Genomic DNA, 14,935 nt, shown 5'->3' with positions numbered 1-14,935 from the left:
TCAAAGGATGAAGTCAATTGCAAACGGGACCAGGAAAGACACTGAAATGGTAATGATAAAATTCCAAGGGGAGGTTGTTCCAAAAGGAGTGATGTTGGGGTTGATTAGTTACATTAGGAGAGAGTACATACCAAGACGAATGTTCAATTGTCAAAATTTTGGGCAGGTAGCCTCAAGATGCAGTCAACACCGTAGATGTGAATGTTGTAGAGGGAATCATGAGTATGGAAAATATGGGGAGGGAGTGCAGGCAAAGTGTTGCAATTGTGGAAAGGTTCACAGCGACGCCTACAAGGGATGTGAAGTACTGAAACAGGAAGTGGACATACAGAAAGTCAGAGTGTAGAGGAAACTGTCCTTTGCTGAGGCTGCAAAAGAAGTAAAGGGACAGGTCTTAGGTCAAAAGGTACATCCATGGGGTCCAATGGGGGGATCCAATGAGGTCTCAAAGGAGAATTTAGTGCTTGAAAAGAAAAAGCTAGTGACATTTATTGCAATCATTATTGATTAATCCTTATTGCAATTGTAATCAACAGTACAGTTGGGAGTGCAATCTAAAACTCAAAAGATTCAGTTAATAGGAAAAGCAGCAGTACACCAACTTGGACTGACAGGACTGACTTGGGAAGAGGTTAGAGATGAGCTCCAGGCAAGATCCAGTCAGGAAACATGTAGTTAAGACTTTAGCGATGTTTCAGTGGAATGCACGATCTCTCATAGCAAATGGGCAGGAGCTCAAGCAATTTATTGATGGTCTACTGATAAAGCCAGATGTGTGATCTTAACTTGGTTGAAACCTCATTTGAATTTTGTAATACAGGGCTCATCATATGACAAGACAGAGAGGAGAGGAATGGTGGTGGATGTGCAATACTCAAACAACAAGGTATACCTGACAGAGTACTGGGAAAAGGTAGAGGTCAGGAATATGTTGTGGTGGAGGTGTGGTGCAGGGAAAAGGAGTTGGTGATCTTAAATAATCATAATCCACGTAGAAGGTTAGACAGGTTGCTGGAAGTACAGGGTTAAGATAGATGGAGAGTAATATGGTGTGCTGACCTTAATGCCCACATTTCACTTTGGGGTGGAAGGTACTTAGATGTAAATGGTCAAGTAGTAGAGGGTCTCTTGGAAGAAAAAGAGTTGGTATGTCTGAATGATTAGAGGGGTACCAGGGTAGATGTATGTACAGGATGGGAATCTATATTGGACTTGACACTGCTTTCTAATCATTTGGCTAGGAAATGTAACCGGGAGATATGGGAAGTGTCTTGAATTGGGAGTGAGATATTGAGGCAGAAAGGATATCAGTACAGACAGGGGGAAGTGGGTGTTTGAAAAGACAGATTGAGGCAAGTTAGAGGAAATCAGCAAAGAAATAGTCGCAGTAGCTGATGAAAGTCAGGATGTTGGCAACTTCAGTGAGAGTCTTTGCGCAATAATCATTAAGGCAGCATTAGAGTCAATTCCAAAGAGTAGGGTAGAGGGGAGATGACAAATAAAGCAGCTCCATGGTGGACAGACAAGTGTAGTAAGAGACAGGAACAGGGCTTTTAGACTTTTAAAGAGGATGCATAATTACGACCTTTTAGTTGCATAAGAGAGTGCCCAGGCTGTGGTAAGGAAAACAGTAAGGCAAGCAAAGAGAGGAAGTTGGCAAAGATTTTGTAATGAGATTCAGCTCCAATAGGAGAAGTGTGGAGTATGATTAAGAGAATTGGGGGTAATGGAAAGGAATGAGAGTATCCAGTTTTTGAATCTGAAGGAGAAGTAGCAGAAACAGACAGGGACAAAGCAGAAATGATGGTGAAAGCATGTTTTCAGATACGTGCTTTAGGATATTTGACTGAAGAAGGAAGAACAAGAGAAATAACATTTAAGAGTATTGGAAAGGAGTAGGGCTATGGTGGATCAACCAATCAACTGTCCATTCACTTTAGATGAGATGAAGAGTGCTATATGTAAATCAGGCAATACATCTCCAGGGGAGGAGATGTATTGCCTATGTTACATAATGTTGAGACATCTTAGAAATGGGGCTTTAAGGACACTTTTGGTCCTTTAAAATAGAGTTTGGGAGGAAGGAAGCCTGCCAAAGGTTTAGAAAGAGGCTATAATAATTCCTATAAGGAAGCCTGGGAAGGATCTTTCTAAGCCCTCTAATTGTAGGCCAATAGCCCTTACATTGAATGTTTGTAGGATTACAGAGAGAATGATTACTGAGTGGTTGACATAATTTATAGAAGAGTATTAGTACTAGTAACACATTATCAATGTGGGTTTAGGAAAGGAAGAGGAATTCTGGATGCTATTATTTGTTTAGAAAATTAGATTAGAAGAAGAAGAAGCCCAGATTAATAAAGAGTTAGTTATAGCTGCATTTTTTGATGTTGAGAAAGCCTATGATATGATGTGGAAAGAGGGACTTCTGATGAAGTTAAAATTGATGGTTGTAGGAGGGAGGGTATTCAATTGGACAAAGGACTTCATGGTAGGTAGAACTACTCAGGTAAGGATAGGAAAAGAAATATCAAGTCAATTTGTGGTGGAAAATGGGACCCCACAAGGGACTGTAATAAGCCCATTAATTTTTCAGTAATGATCAATGATGTTTTTTCTCAAGCTCAACCAGATATTGGCAGATCTCTTTGCAGTTCTTGGGGCACTATGGAAAAGGGGAAGGAATATTTTGCACATTTATGAGAAGACTCAAGAAGTAATCAAAAAGGCTGAACAGTGGGCATATGATTAGGGATTTAAATTTCCAGTAGAGAAATACAGTAGTCTTCACTAGAAATTTTTTCCCTGGAATGAGCCTGCAGATGTATGGGAGAGCATTTAAGAGGGTGAATGTTTTTATATTCTTAGGTATTCTTTTTGATTAGAAGTTAGCACGGGCTGATCACATAAATAAAATAGTTGGAAAATGTCAGAAGGTTCTAAACGTCATGAGGTGTCCAAGTAGGGTGGAATGGGGGGGAAACTTCTCTTCATTAAAAACTATCTATGTGGCATTGATCCAGTCTGCGCTTGATTATGGTAGTGTGGTCTGTGGTTCAGCCTCAAAAACTCTGAAAAGCGGTATTACAGGAGTGCTGAGAACAAGGCAGAGGACAAAGAACTAGCTTCAGATGAGTTGGCAAAATATATGCAAAGAATATGGGGGTTAATAATGTCAAGATGACTCCAACAGTAGTAATTCCGGAGACTGAGCCATGGACACACACAACACCGCAGACAGACTTGTGCCTGTCGGAGTTCAAGAAGGCAGAGAAAGGAGAAGTTAATCTGTTAATGGCATTTTCAGGCCATGTTAGAGAGAACTACTCCCAATACATCCAAGTATATTCACCGGGTTCAAAAGATCCAGAACATCAGACAACTGGGGCTGCTTTTTCAGTTCCAGACAGGAAAGTTGCTGGAATAAAGCAAACTCCAAATTATATGGAAGTCTACTCAGTGGAGATGCTGGCATCACTTTTGACTCTGCATTGGGTAGAGGAGAATAAACCAGGGAACACTTTAATCTGCTCTGATTCTGTTTCAGTTCTCAAGAGCCTGAGATCCTTCATCTCAAGCCACCAAGACATTCTGTTCAAAGTATTACAAGTACATTCCAGATTCATTCAAAAAGGTATGTCAATTGGGTTTATGTGGGTTCTGGCACATGTAGGTCTGAGAGGAAAAGAGGAGGTGGATAGATTAGCACAACAAGCTTTACAGAGAGACACCATAGATTCCACCATAGATAGATAAGAGTCCCCATTTAGCAAATCAGAGGTCAAGGTAATAGTTTGGAGTAAAGCAATAGGCAAGGGAAGTGGAACATTGAAATAAGGGTTTCTATACAGCTTAAACAACAAAGTCAATTCAATAGTAAGAAATATAGGTTGGTCAAGAAAAGAAAAGGTCATTAGCAACAGAATAAGGCTAAGTCATTATAAGTTGTTGCAGTAGTTGCAGTAGTCAATGTGTGATATTACAAGAGCCTGTACCAGGAGTTGTGCTGCATTCTCAGACAGGTAGGGTCTGATCTTCCTGATGCTGTACAGGAGGAATCAACATGACCGAGCAATTGAGGCCACATGAACCTTAAAGGTTATTGGTCATCAATCATGACAGCCAAGTTTCGGGCAGACTTTGTGGGCATAAGTTGGATACTGATCTGTTGTTGTATAGAGGGACTGGGTGGGATGACAAGGAGCTCAGTCTGAGAGGTTAAGTTGAAGATGGCATTCTTTCATCCCTGCCGATATATCAGCAAGGCATGACGAGATCCAAGCCGAGACTGTGTGGTCTTCAGGCGGGAACGACAGGAAGAGCTGGGTATCAACAGCATAGTAATAGTATGAGAAACCATGGGAGTGGATAATTGCACCAAGTGAGGTGGTGTATACTGAGAAGAGAAGAGGACCAAGTACTGACCCTTGAGAAGCCCTGTGGATAAGCCGTGCAGTTTAGACACTTCTCCCCTCCAAGATACTCTAAAAGATCTCCCTGAGAGGTAGGACATGAACCAGCGGAGGGCAGATCCTGAGATACCTCCTGGAGAGACTTACCTCCTTGGAAAGCATGGTGAGTATGGTAAGGAACAAAGAAAACTAAATGAATAAACAATAACTGAACTTAAACACTTGTCTCTTGAGTTAACCAGAAGATGTTAGTACACTGAACATCATGAACATGCTACTGGTAGCATGCATTGTGGGCTAGATGAAATGGCAGAGCAATTATTTTTGCACTGTCCTACATACCAGCAAGAGAGACACACTTAAAGTTACGATTCAAAGGAATCTCATGACACTTGGCTTGAGAAAAATGTTGTAGAGGAGATCAGGTGGGGTATAAGGCTATTTTCAAATTAATTAATTAATTAAAATTTTATAAAGCACAGGACTTAGTGGGAGAATTTAATGTATGAGTATTATAATAACCGTTCTGATCATTCCAATCCAGGGAGTGGCAGTAATGCACCAATAAGCAGCCAACAACTATTTTACAATATTTTAAAATTCTGCTTTCCCCATGATAAACTTGTCTGCATCAAAAGATGGTGAAACAACATTTAGACCATCACCAGACTCAGAGCAAAACTATTTTAGTACTAAAAATTACATCATCTTAGATGGACTAGCAGCTCCTTAAAGTTCAGTAAGGCAGGCTTCACTGCACATTTCAGAATCCGTTAAAGCTGTATGGATTTCTCAAATAAAAAATAATGAACATATGTGCATTAGGTGTGATCAGAGAGCAACTCTCAGGCTTCTCAACAATGAACCACACAAATTTCACATACAACTACTTTGTTTGTCATTGACAACATTCAGCTTTTCTTCTGGCCTCATCTTGTCAATTCTGGTCAGTCTGATCAGCTGTGTCCAAACGACAGTCTGATCTATAAATACTCCTCATTACATCCAGGGATCACAGCAATTCTTCTCAGATTCACCTCAGCTTCGCTGTTACTGCTATAGCAACTGACGCCATGGAAACCTTGACATCAAGGCTCTGGTACAAAAAGGGGCGATGCAGTCAGTTTATTTTTCACTGATGCTTGCCATGCTGCGGGTTTTAAGTAAAAAATAAGTAAATGTTGCCACTGTCTTATTGTCCCACAGATTGTGCCTCCATGAGCTACATTTACAGCATTGGTAGTTAGGATAGGTCACATTCTTGGAAAATGTCGCTAAAATGCAAACTCACTTACTGCACAAGGAAAGTCTAAACGCTGTTAGAATTGTTGATTGTCCTACACTTTAAAAATTAAAAGCCCCTAAAAATAACTTTAAGCATACACAACTGCCACTTATCATTTAAAGGTTCATCACATAACTTGTACCAGTTCTAAAGGTTCTCAAGATACCAGTATTTTAAAAAGGGGTTATATCGGGCAGTCTGCCAGTCTGCAGGTGGAAGTAATGTTGCACAGACACAGTACAATTTTATTAATGTTGTACAATGTGTTAACTCACACTACAGCTTCTAATGGGACAGTCAATCAACCAGTCACAATAGGTGCTCGCACTAAATGACAATTCCAATAAATTTTGGAATGACAACATCCTCAAAAAGCAAAAGAGGAAAAGGCAGTACTACTACATTTAATTCTAATTTTAGCAGCCACAAGCTGTGAAGATTCAGACAATATGGTCTGTCTGTTCTGCAGGGAAGTTCAGTTTTACTGACAGGTCCCCCGTACCAAATGTAAACATGTAAAATACTATTCCAATAATATAACAAGCTCACTACAGTTAGTCTCCTGTCAACGTTTCTTTTGACAAGAGACGTGGAAAATCATATCTCAGCACTGATCAAACTGCAGAAATCCATCCAATCATCCAACAGCAAAATTGCTGATAATCCCTCCTCAAACTTAACATCAAACAACTGCTTATCTGGTGAAATCTGTCCCATTATAAAAGTAGTCGGGCACAGCCAGTTTGGATTTCAAATTGTGCTTTATACGTACAGTCTGCCCAGGTTAAACAAGCTGCTACTGTGATGGCATTTGACTTGTTAACCAATGCAATGATGTTGTAGTGTATGCAGAGAATCTCACTTAGGTGTTAAAACCTGCTACATGTGAACTGCAACCCCTGTGAAGTTTAGTCAAAAGTGACACATTAAGAGTACTCCACAGATTCAGCATTGCACTCATATAACATGGTGAGCAGTTAAAAATGATCAAAATTGATACAGAAGGAAAAAGAGATATCATTTTTTATTCCATGCATTCTTCTTCCTTATTAAAACCTGGTGCCTACATTTCCCACAATGCAACTCAACTGGGAGACTTGGGTGCTTTATGCTAGTGGCAGAAATGAGGAGCGGGCTACAGAAGTCTGGTAACCTCCCTTCTTTCTAACTCCTCATCCCAAGATTTTTTTCATTTTCAGCCCTAACCCACACTGACTCGAGTGACATCACATGAGGCAATTTATCAGATTTCACACAGCTCACTCTGGAGACACAAAAGACTTTGTACTACTTTTTTTTTTTACACGTATGCAGTAGTAATCCCCAACACATGCATAAAACTCTGTTAAATTCATGACTTAAACTGTGTGTACACACAAAGACAGAAATATACAGATGCATTCTTTTCATCAGATTTATAAAGCTGTGCATACACATTGTTGTTTTATAAATCTCAGCCATTGTTGAACTAGGCGCGCAAGCCTTATATCCACTCCCACAATTAGCCATAAAGGGATGAAAACACGCCCTGAACCAGCTGTTTTCATATCAATATACTGCCTGCTCCACCAGTCTGTACACCTGTCAATGAAACAGCAAAGAAGTGCAGTTTCACTGATTGTGTTGCATTGCTGAGATTCTCCAACAGCACAGAGCAGCTGTCATTATGCACGGCGTCCATATCATTAATTCACCACATGGGCCTGTAAACCATCATCAGCATGACAATTAAAAGAATGATACAATTAACCACAAAAGTATGAAGTTTATAAATGCGCCTTTGGCATTTACTGATTGCTGTGTGAACTCTTTCACTTTAATTTTTCCATATCTACCTTATCATATAACCCGCAGCTGCTAGAAAAACATGTGTACACTGGTCTGAAGCATGTGTGAGATGTACACATTCTGTTTCTCTAAATTCCAGTTTATGTGCAAGAAATGACATACGCATAATAAACACAAAATAATCAGTGGAGTTCCCCTTTAATGTTATTTTTCCCCCCAAATCCAATGTCAGACTAATGTTTTGAGACTTATTAAAATTCCATCTTCACATACGCCAACTTCATCCAGGGGTGATTGCCTATGTTATTTGTTAGTTCTATTGTGCCACTACTGTATCAGATTCAGATTGTTCTCCCACTGATGTCAGACTCCTGCAGTCTCGAAGAAAAATCCCCTCATTGAAGTGTCTGTAACCAGCAACAGTGATTACTGGTATTTCCACTTGATTAAGGACTTAAGCAATAATTAATTTTTGATAGACCAAATACACCAGCAGTTGTCCTGGCTAATCATCAACATGATTTTGTGCAGGTCCACCTCTGTGCACTATGACAGAGAAAGTGACATGGCAAAGAGGGGGTGTGCAAAATAATTTGTGCAGACAAGTTAAAACAAAAGCCACATAAAAAAGGTCAGAGAGAGGAGGGCCAAAAGTATACACAGGAGGGAGAGAGGAGAGAAAACTGACAAGATACAAAACGAGAAAGGCAGTTGGGAAACCACATGGGGCTTTCCTAACGCTATCATCGACACTTTGCACAGGCTTTCACACACTGGAGCTAATAAGGCTGAAAAAGTTCCAACCTAATGTGGGCTTCAACTGTTTGCTGGAAGTTCCAAATAAACATTGTAGTTATTTTTGCAGAATTTGGATTCTCATAGAGATTATTTCAATCTGACAATTCCTCTACACCCTCACTACACTGACAGTGTCACTGAACCAGCAGTGCGACAAACGTCATGGTGTGGATTCATTTATGCATAGAAACAAACAGCTGAATCTGCAGCTGTGAAGCCACCAAGCAGCGAATCACGGAGCTGCAACATATATGAGCGCAGGGTCGCCAGCTCTGCTAAACTATCTTAAGTACCCAACACAATAATACAACACAACAAATGTCATTTTAGACCCCTCTAAATATGCATTCAATAGCACATGATATATATATTTTAGTGAAATTTATTTTTCAGGAAACACTTGAGTTCCTGTACTTCCTGTAACGAAGGCTCTATCTGCGCAACCATGCAACTATAGACAAAACAATGCAACAATAACTTTCATTATTATTACAGTTAGAGACGGTGTGTTCAGTATACAGATATGCTTCCATGCACACAGTAAAGCCACCACTGCAAATATTATTGCATTTAAGCAGCAAACTGAACATTTTTAAAGAAATGGTGTGTGCCATTTGTTACAAGAAGATACTTGATGCAAAAGGAAAGGAAGGGAAGTGCAGTCGATACGTATTATCTTATATTATCTTCAGATCTTGGGTCTGATTTGTGTCTTAAAGATGCAGGTGGGGCCGAAGCCAATATGAAGCTTCAGCGTCCAAATGAGTCAAATCAAGAAGATATCTTTCAACATTACAGTCTTTTTAGTGCCAAAGTCCCTCTTTTTGTTATTTTACTTCCACCTGAAGCTCAACAGGGAAACACTGTCTGAGGAAACACAAAGAGGGACTTTGATGCTAAAAAGACTGTAAATGTGTCAGATATCCACTTGATATGACTAACTCAGACTGATGAAGCTGATTAGAAGCTTCACATCAACTTTTAAATGCATTTCTTTCTTAAAATGAGGATTTTGTTCATCACTTACATTGTAAGCACATTTGGAGAGGATCTTCTAATGAAAATGCAAAACCTTTTTCTGTATTTATAACAATTTGTGAACCTGTCCTTTAAAGCCGATGTAGAACTCAAGTCCAAATTCAACAGTACATTACTAATTCAGAGTTTTGTATTTGTCTGCATGTATGGATGCAAATGTGTGTGCATGCTATTTATTTTTGCTGTGGACATCCTCCAAACCACATTAATTTAATATCATATTCCACTCATTTAGTGACAGATGTTGTGTTGTAGCTTGTTCCAACTGTCCAAACACAATCAACTAATGCAGCTTTATGTTTTATGTCTGCATGTTAAATTGTGTACACTTGCAGTTGCATGCAAATTTGTCCAGGCATATTAAACCTTATTGTTTTCTTGTTCACATATTTGCTGTTAATGTTATTATAATATAATATAATAACAATAATATATTATTAGTGTTTCGTGTTTTATTGATCTGCTGCTCAATTTTCATGCAGCATGTGAGACAATGTGTGCCTGCGTAGGTTGAAGAAACACTGACTGGCTTTCTGAAGCTGTGGTCATGTAGAAACCTTTTTTCTTTTTTTGCGGTGAATGACATGACTGATATCTGACATCTTTAACGCTTGTCTTTGCCCTGCTTTGGATCTCTTTCAATTATAAGTCTCACATATACATATGTTTTCTCAATAGATGCCATGGTTATTATGCCTGCATATTCACATCAATTGGAAATACTCCATTGTCTTTTGCATCATGTTACACAAATTTGTCAAATTCGCTATGCAACTTCTAACTTCTTTACAAATTAAGGATCTTGGGAATTTAAAATGAAGAGATCAATAAAAGGGCAAGAAAAGGAGAGAGAAGTGCCAGAGCTATGGACCACTTAGTGCATCATCAATTTGTACACACCTTACTTACTCTTTGATATATAACAAGAGCACCAGCACGGCAACATGCTTATCTCCTCCTCCCACTATCTTCCATATCATTTTCTTGCTAAACAGGACATGCTGAGAATGTGTGGGAGAGAACCGCAGCTAAATATATGCTTCTTGACACAGATATGTACACAACAAGCCTCTGTGCTCTTCCCAGCCCCTGGAAGGATGGGCAGCAACTGCGTCTCCTCGGCAACATCACGCACTGCTGTGATGCTCTGCATGCATCAAGCCCAGATCACACAGCAAATGAGTCAAAGAGGAAATGTGTCCATTTGACACATCTGGAGGTCAGTAAGAAGACTGCTGTAAGAACTTTTGGGCAAAGCAAAAAGAGTTTTGACAAATGATGAATGTGATAAAAGCACAATGGCCACACTGATTGTGGGAAAGACTTACATCTAAACAAAACAAACTGGACTGAAGGCTAAAAGAGGGTTTGAGCAATGTGTGACGCAGTGATTCACCTCACTGCCTAGCAACCCGATAATAGATAATAGATGACAAGTGTGCTTTTGTCACGGTCCTAAAACAGTGATGAGTCAGATGAACGTTCCATACATCAGGCTATTTGGGTAACCTGAGGCCTGTATCACAAAGCAGGTTCAACTTAAGTCTGGCTTCATGGCCTCAGTGAGTCTACCATTGGTGATTGGCTGGTTATCAGCTGGCTCTGTTAGATCTTAATTCAGCTAACATCATGAGAACCATGATCAGATGTGATTGAAAGTGAGGCTATGAATAAGTGTGATGGACATTTTTCACCATTTTCTGACATTTTATAGACCAAACAACTAATCAATTAATCAAGAAAATAATCAATAGATGAATCGATAATGAAAATAATCATTAATTGCAGCCCTAAACATTTATAAGCAGTATATGAACAGTCAATAGATGGTTTATAACATTCTATAATGTAGTTGTAAGCAGATAGAAGTGTTTCCTGTGGGCACCCACAAGTGTTTGCTGCTGTATAAACAGATAATGAATGACAATATAGTAAAACACAGTTGTAATAATACTAAATATGTCTTCATAAGAGAAGTTATCATTTTTGACCAATACTGTACATTAATAAACACTTGAAAATGTCCTTATATCTGCTTACAACTACATTATAGTAAGCATTATAGCTTATAAATGCTAAATAGGGGTCTTTTTAAATATGTTTGACATTTTCACCATGTTCAGTAGTACAGAGTGAGTTTATTATCATAATTAACAATCTATTTTGAATAGTAATGTAAGTGTTTCTGCTGCTTAAGCAGAGAGGATAAAAGAGAGGAAGTTGATGCCTGATGAGGCGTACCTGACTATTATTAACAGTGTGTGGATCATCAGACCAGCAGAAAGGCTGCCGAGCGAGCAGTCACTGGCTGCGGCTGAAAAGGAGGAACACCACCTGGGCCAACAGTTGACCACCAAGAGAGACCAGGAGTCGGCTACGGGACACACACCCAGGTCTGACCAGCCTGCAGTAGGCCTGCCTTAGCAGAGGGTGTATTGTGATTAAAAGGTGGAAACATCAAAAGGACACCGAGGTACACAACTGAAGATGTGTCCCAATTCAGAAAACATCCTCTGGTGGTCAACTTTCCGCCCAATATCAGGACAAGGAACAACAAGTAAAGTGCTGAACTGCAGGGACTGTAACACCTAGTCCTACAAACCAATCAATCTTATTTCCAATTATCATCACAAAGTTGCCACGTTGCAGTAAAAGCATCTACACTGTCAGATTCAGGCATCCTGTGGGGATTTAAGAAACAGCTCAATTAAAGCTATAATCACCATTCATTACTATCTCTCTGTTTGTTAGAAGCTTTGTTTTAAAGCCTGAGTGACACATGGAAGCCTACAACAGTAAAGTGACTCTACTGATTTATAAAAATATCTATTATTGTTTATTTCTTGTCACTTTGCTGTAGAGTCGATTAATCGATTAGTCGGTTAATCGATTAGTTGCCAACTGTTAAATTAAATACCAGCTATTAGATAACTGAATAATCATTTGGAGTAGAAGAAGATATTTTCCAAATTCTCTGATTCCAGCTTCTCAAATGTGAATATTTTCTGGTTTCTTTAGTCCTTTATGACAGTAAACTGAATATCTGGGTTGTGGACTGTTGGTTGGAACAAAATGAGACATTTAAAGATGTCTCCTTAGGCTGTGGGAAACAGCGATCAACATTTTATAGACGTCACAACTAATCGATTAATTGAAAAAATAAGGGGACTGTGGATATGGCCCCCATCACTTACATTCAAAGTGTATTAGGAAGGGATCTTTTAATAGCCAGTATGAACAGGAGATGTAAGTACAGTAATGTTGCAACAATTAACTGATTCATTGTCAACTAATCGGCTGGAGTCATTTTTTAAGAGGAAAATTTCCAAATTCTCTGGTTCAAGCTTCATAAATGTGAATATTTTCTGGTTTCTTTAGTCCTTTATAGCAGTAAACTGAATAAGACATTTGAGGATGTCATCTTGGACTTGGGGAAACAATGATTGACATTTTCATAATTATAATTCTGACATTTTATGACCAAACAACTAATCAATTCATTGAGAAAATAATCGACAGATTAATCGATAATGAAAAAAATCATGTTCATATGGGCACCTGACTGTTGTTTTAAGACAGACCTGAAAAATCGTGAAATTATCTTTTAATGTTATTCTAGATGCCAAATCAAAATGATGTAGTGGCTGAAGAGTCCATCCATCCATTTTCTATACTGCTAATCCTCTAGAGGGCCACAGGGGGGCTGGAGCCCATCTCAGCTGACATTGGGCGAGAGGTGGGGAACACCAGTCAATCACAGGGCTGACCTACAGGCAATTTACAGTCACCAGTTAACCAAACCTTCTTGCAACAGTGAGGTGACAGTGTTAACCACTGCACCATTGTGCCGACCTGGTTGGAAGGTGACTAATTAAAATAGTTTCTTTACAGTTTAAGCATTGTTTCATTATTGCAGCACATTTGCAGCATGTATTTAGTTTACTCATGTTGAAAAAATCACCAAAGTGTTATATGAGTGACAGACACAGATGGGCAAAGCCATTCAAGGTAAAGAAAATACTAAAATGTCAGATTGCTGCTTGTGCTGGAGCCCTGAGAGTCTACAGCCATGCTAACAGCTGTGTCAGGCTGCACATCAGCAATCTAACATGCTCACAATGATAATGAACTATGGTTTCGTGTGTTAGCACGCTAGCATTTGCACTGAACACAAAGTACAGCTGAGGCTTGACCAGATGATAGCACTAGTTAAAAAGTCAGAGGATCAAAGATATTACAATTCATCCTCTGGGGAACATGAGTGTGTGAACCAAATTTTACAGTAATCCATTCAATAGTTTTCAAGATATTTCAATAAAGACCTACAAAGTCAACCTCATGGTGGCACTAGTGGAAAAGTCAGTCTTTTTAATACATTATCTGGGGACCATGACTGTCTGAACCAAATTTTATGACAATCCATCACGTAGTTGTTGTTGAGCTATGTCAGTCTAGATCAACAGGCAGACTGCCAAACCTAGAGCCAAGCCAGTCTAAACATGAATCCTAACAAGTGTGTACTTTAATTCATAAGTTGACTGGCCAGCAGGCCGGTTTGTCTCGTCTCAGGCTGCAGAGCAAATGTCCCAAGAGGATAAAATGGAGAAAAAATGAGATGGAACAAATTACAAATATGAGTGATACATACAATTCTGGATTTAATGGGGTTAAGTAAGCAACTGCCTTTCAATATTACACATTAGCAGTTATATGACCAATACTCTGACGCCCTCACCCCAGTGGTTTCACCTTTTCCATCATGTTGGTTTGTTTCTTTGAGTCTGTAACAAAACTAAGATGCTTAGTTTCCCTTACAGGTCAGGACCTTCTGATCACTATTACGTGGGCTAGTGTAGGCCTACTCTACATTAGGCTGTGTCGTTGAGTGCTGTATCAGTGTATGAATACAAAACTGTAAATAAGAATGTTAAAAGTTTGATCATGGAAGAAAGCAAACACCTGTTTGAAACGGGCAGTACGGTGTCTCTCTAACAGGTGGCAGACAGGCTGCAGGTTTACCAGCCAGCAACATTACAGGACAGGACTAAACACAAGCTCTCCTCTGCTGTACCTCTAAAGTGCGGATCTCCTGCTGGGTGAGGTCGTTGGATGCGGCGCATGTGGTCCGGAGAGCCCGCAAACTGGAGACTGAGATGTCCACCAGGTTCTGGATGAGCTGGCAGTGATGAAGAGCTTCCTCAGCGGCTGTGCTCTGCCTGTCTCTCCGTCCATCCCTCCACATGAGCGCGGCTTATGTCACACTGACGCTTCCTCTAAACAATGCATGGCGTGAAACAAGTTTCCGTGTCGGTTTCTACAAAGCTCCTTCAAATCTGCTTTACCAAGCAAGCAGCAGACATTTCAAACTACTTCCTGTTGTAGCCTTCAAATCAATTCCTGACTGGAACCTTTTTTTAAATAAAACATTGAGAACCGAAGTTGAGTCAGTTTATTTATAGGGTAGCTACACAACCGTGTTTTACAGAGAGATGTACCTACATCATTATAGATGTAAATACAAAGATAAAAAGAACCAATGAGCATTAAAGACAGAGTCTGATTATGTTGTCAAAAATAGATTAGATTATCAAAAAGTTAAAGAAAAAAGATTAAG

At 39.5% G+C, this 14,935-nt stretch overlaps 1 protein-coding gene across 1 annotated transcript in view; it reads right to left on the bottom strand.

The window, feature by feature from the left end:
• LOC121898721 (kinase suppressor of Ras 1-like) overlaps window positions 1-14,718 on the bottom strand; it is a 66,148-nt gene extending 51,430 nt beyond the window's left edge. The window contains exon 1 of the mRNA XM_042414088.1: window positions 14,393-14,718. Within this exon, the coding sequence (XP_042270022.1) occupies window positions 14,393-14,563 (171 nt within the window). The 5' untranslated portion in view covers window positions 14,564-14,718. The remainder of the gene's footprint in view (window positions 1-14,392) is intronic.
• Window positions 14,719-14,935: the final 217 nt, after the last annotated feature.

The sequence above is a fragment of the Thunnus maccoyii genome, chromosome 6 (assembly GCF_910596095.1).
Source record: "Thunnus maccoyii chromosome 6, fThuMac1.1, whole genome shotgun sequence".
Lineage (NCBI taxonomy): Eukaryota > Metazoa > Chordata > Actinopteri > Scombriformes > Scombridae > Thunnus > Thunnus maccoyii.
The sequence above is the reverse complement of the archived record's forward strand: the minus strand, read 5'-3'. Positions and strand labels throughout refer to the sequence as shown.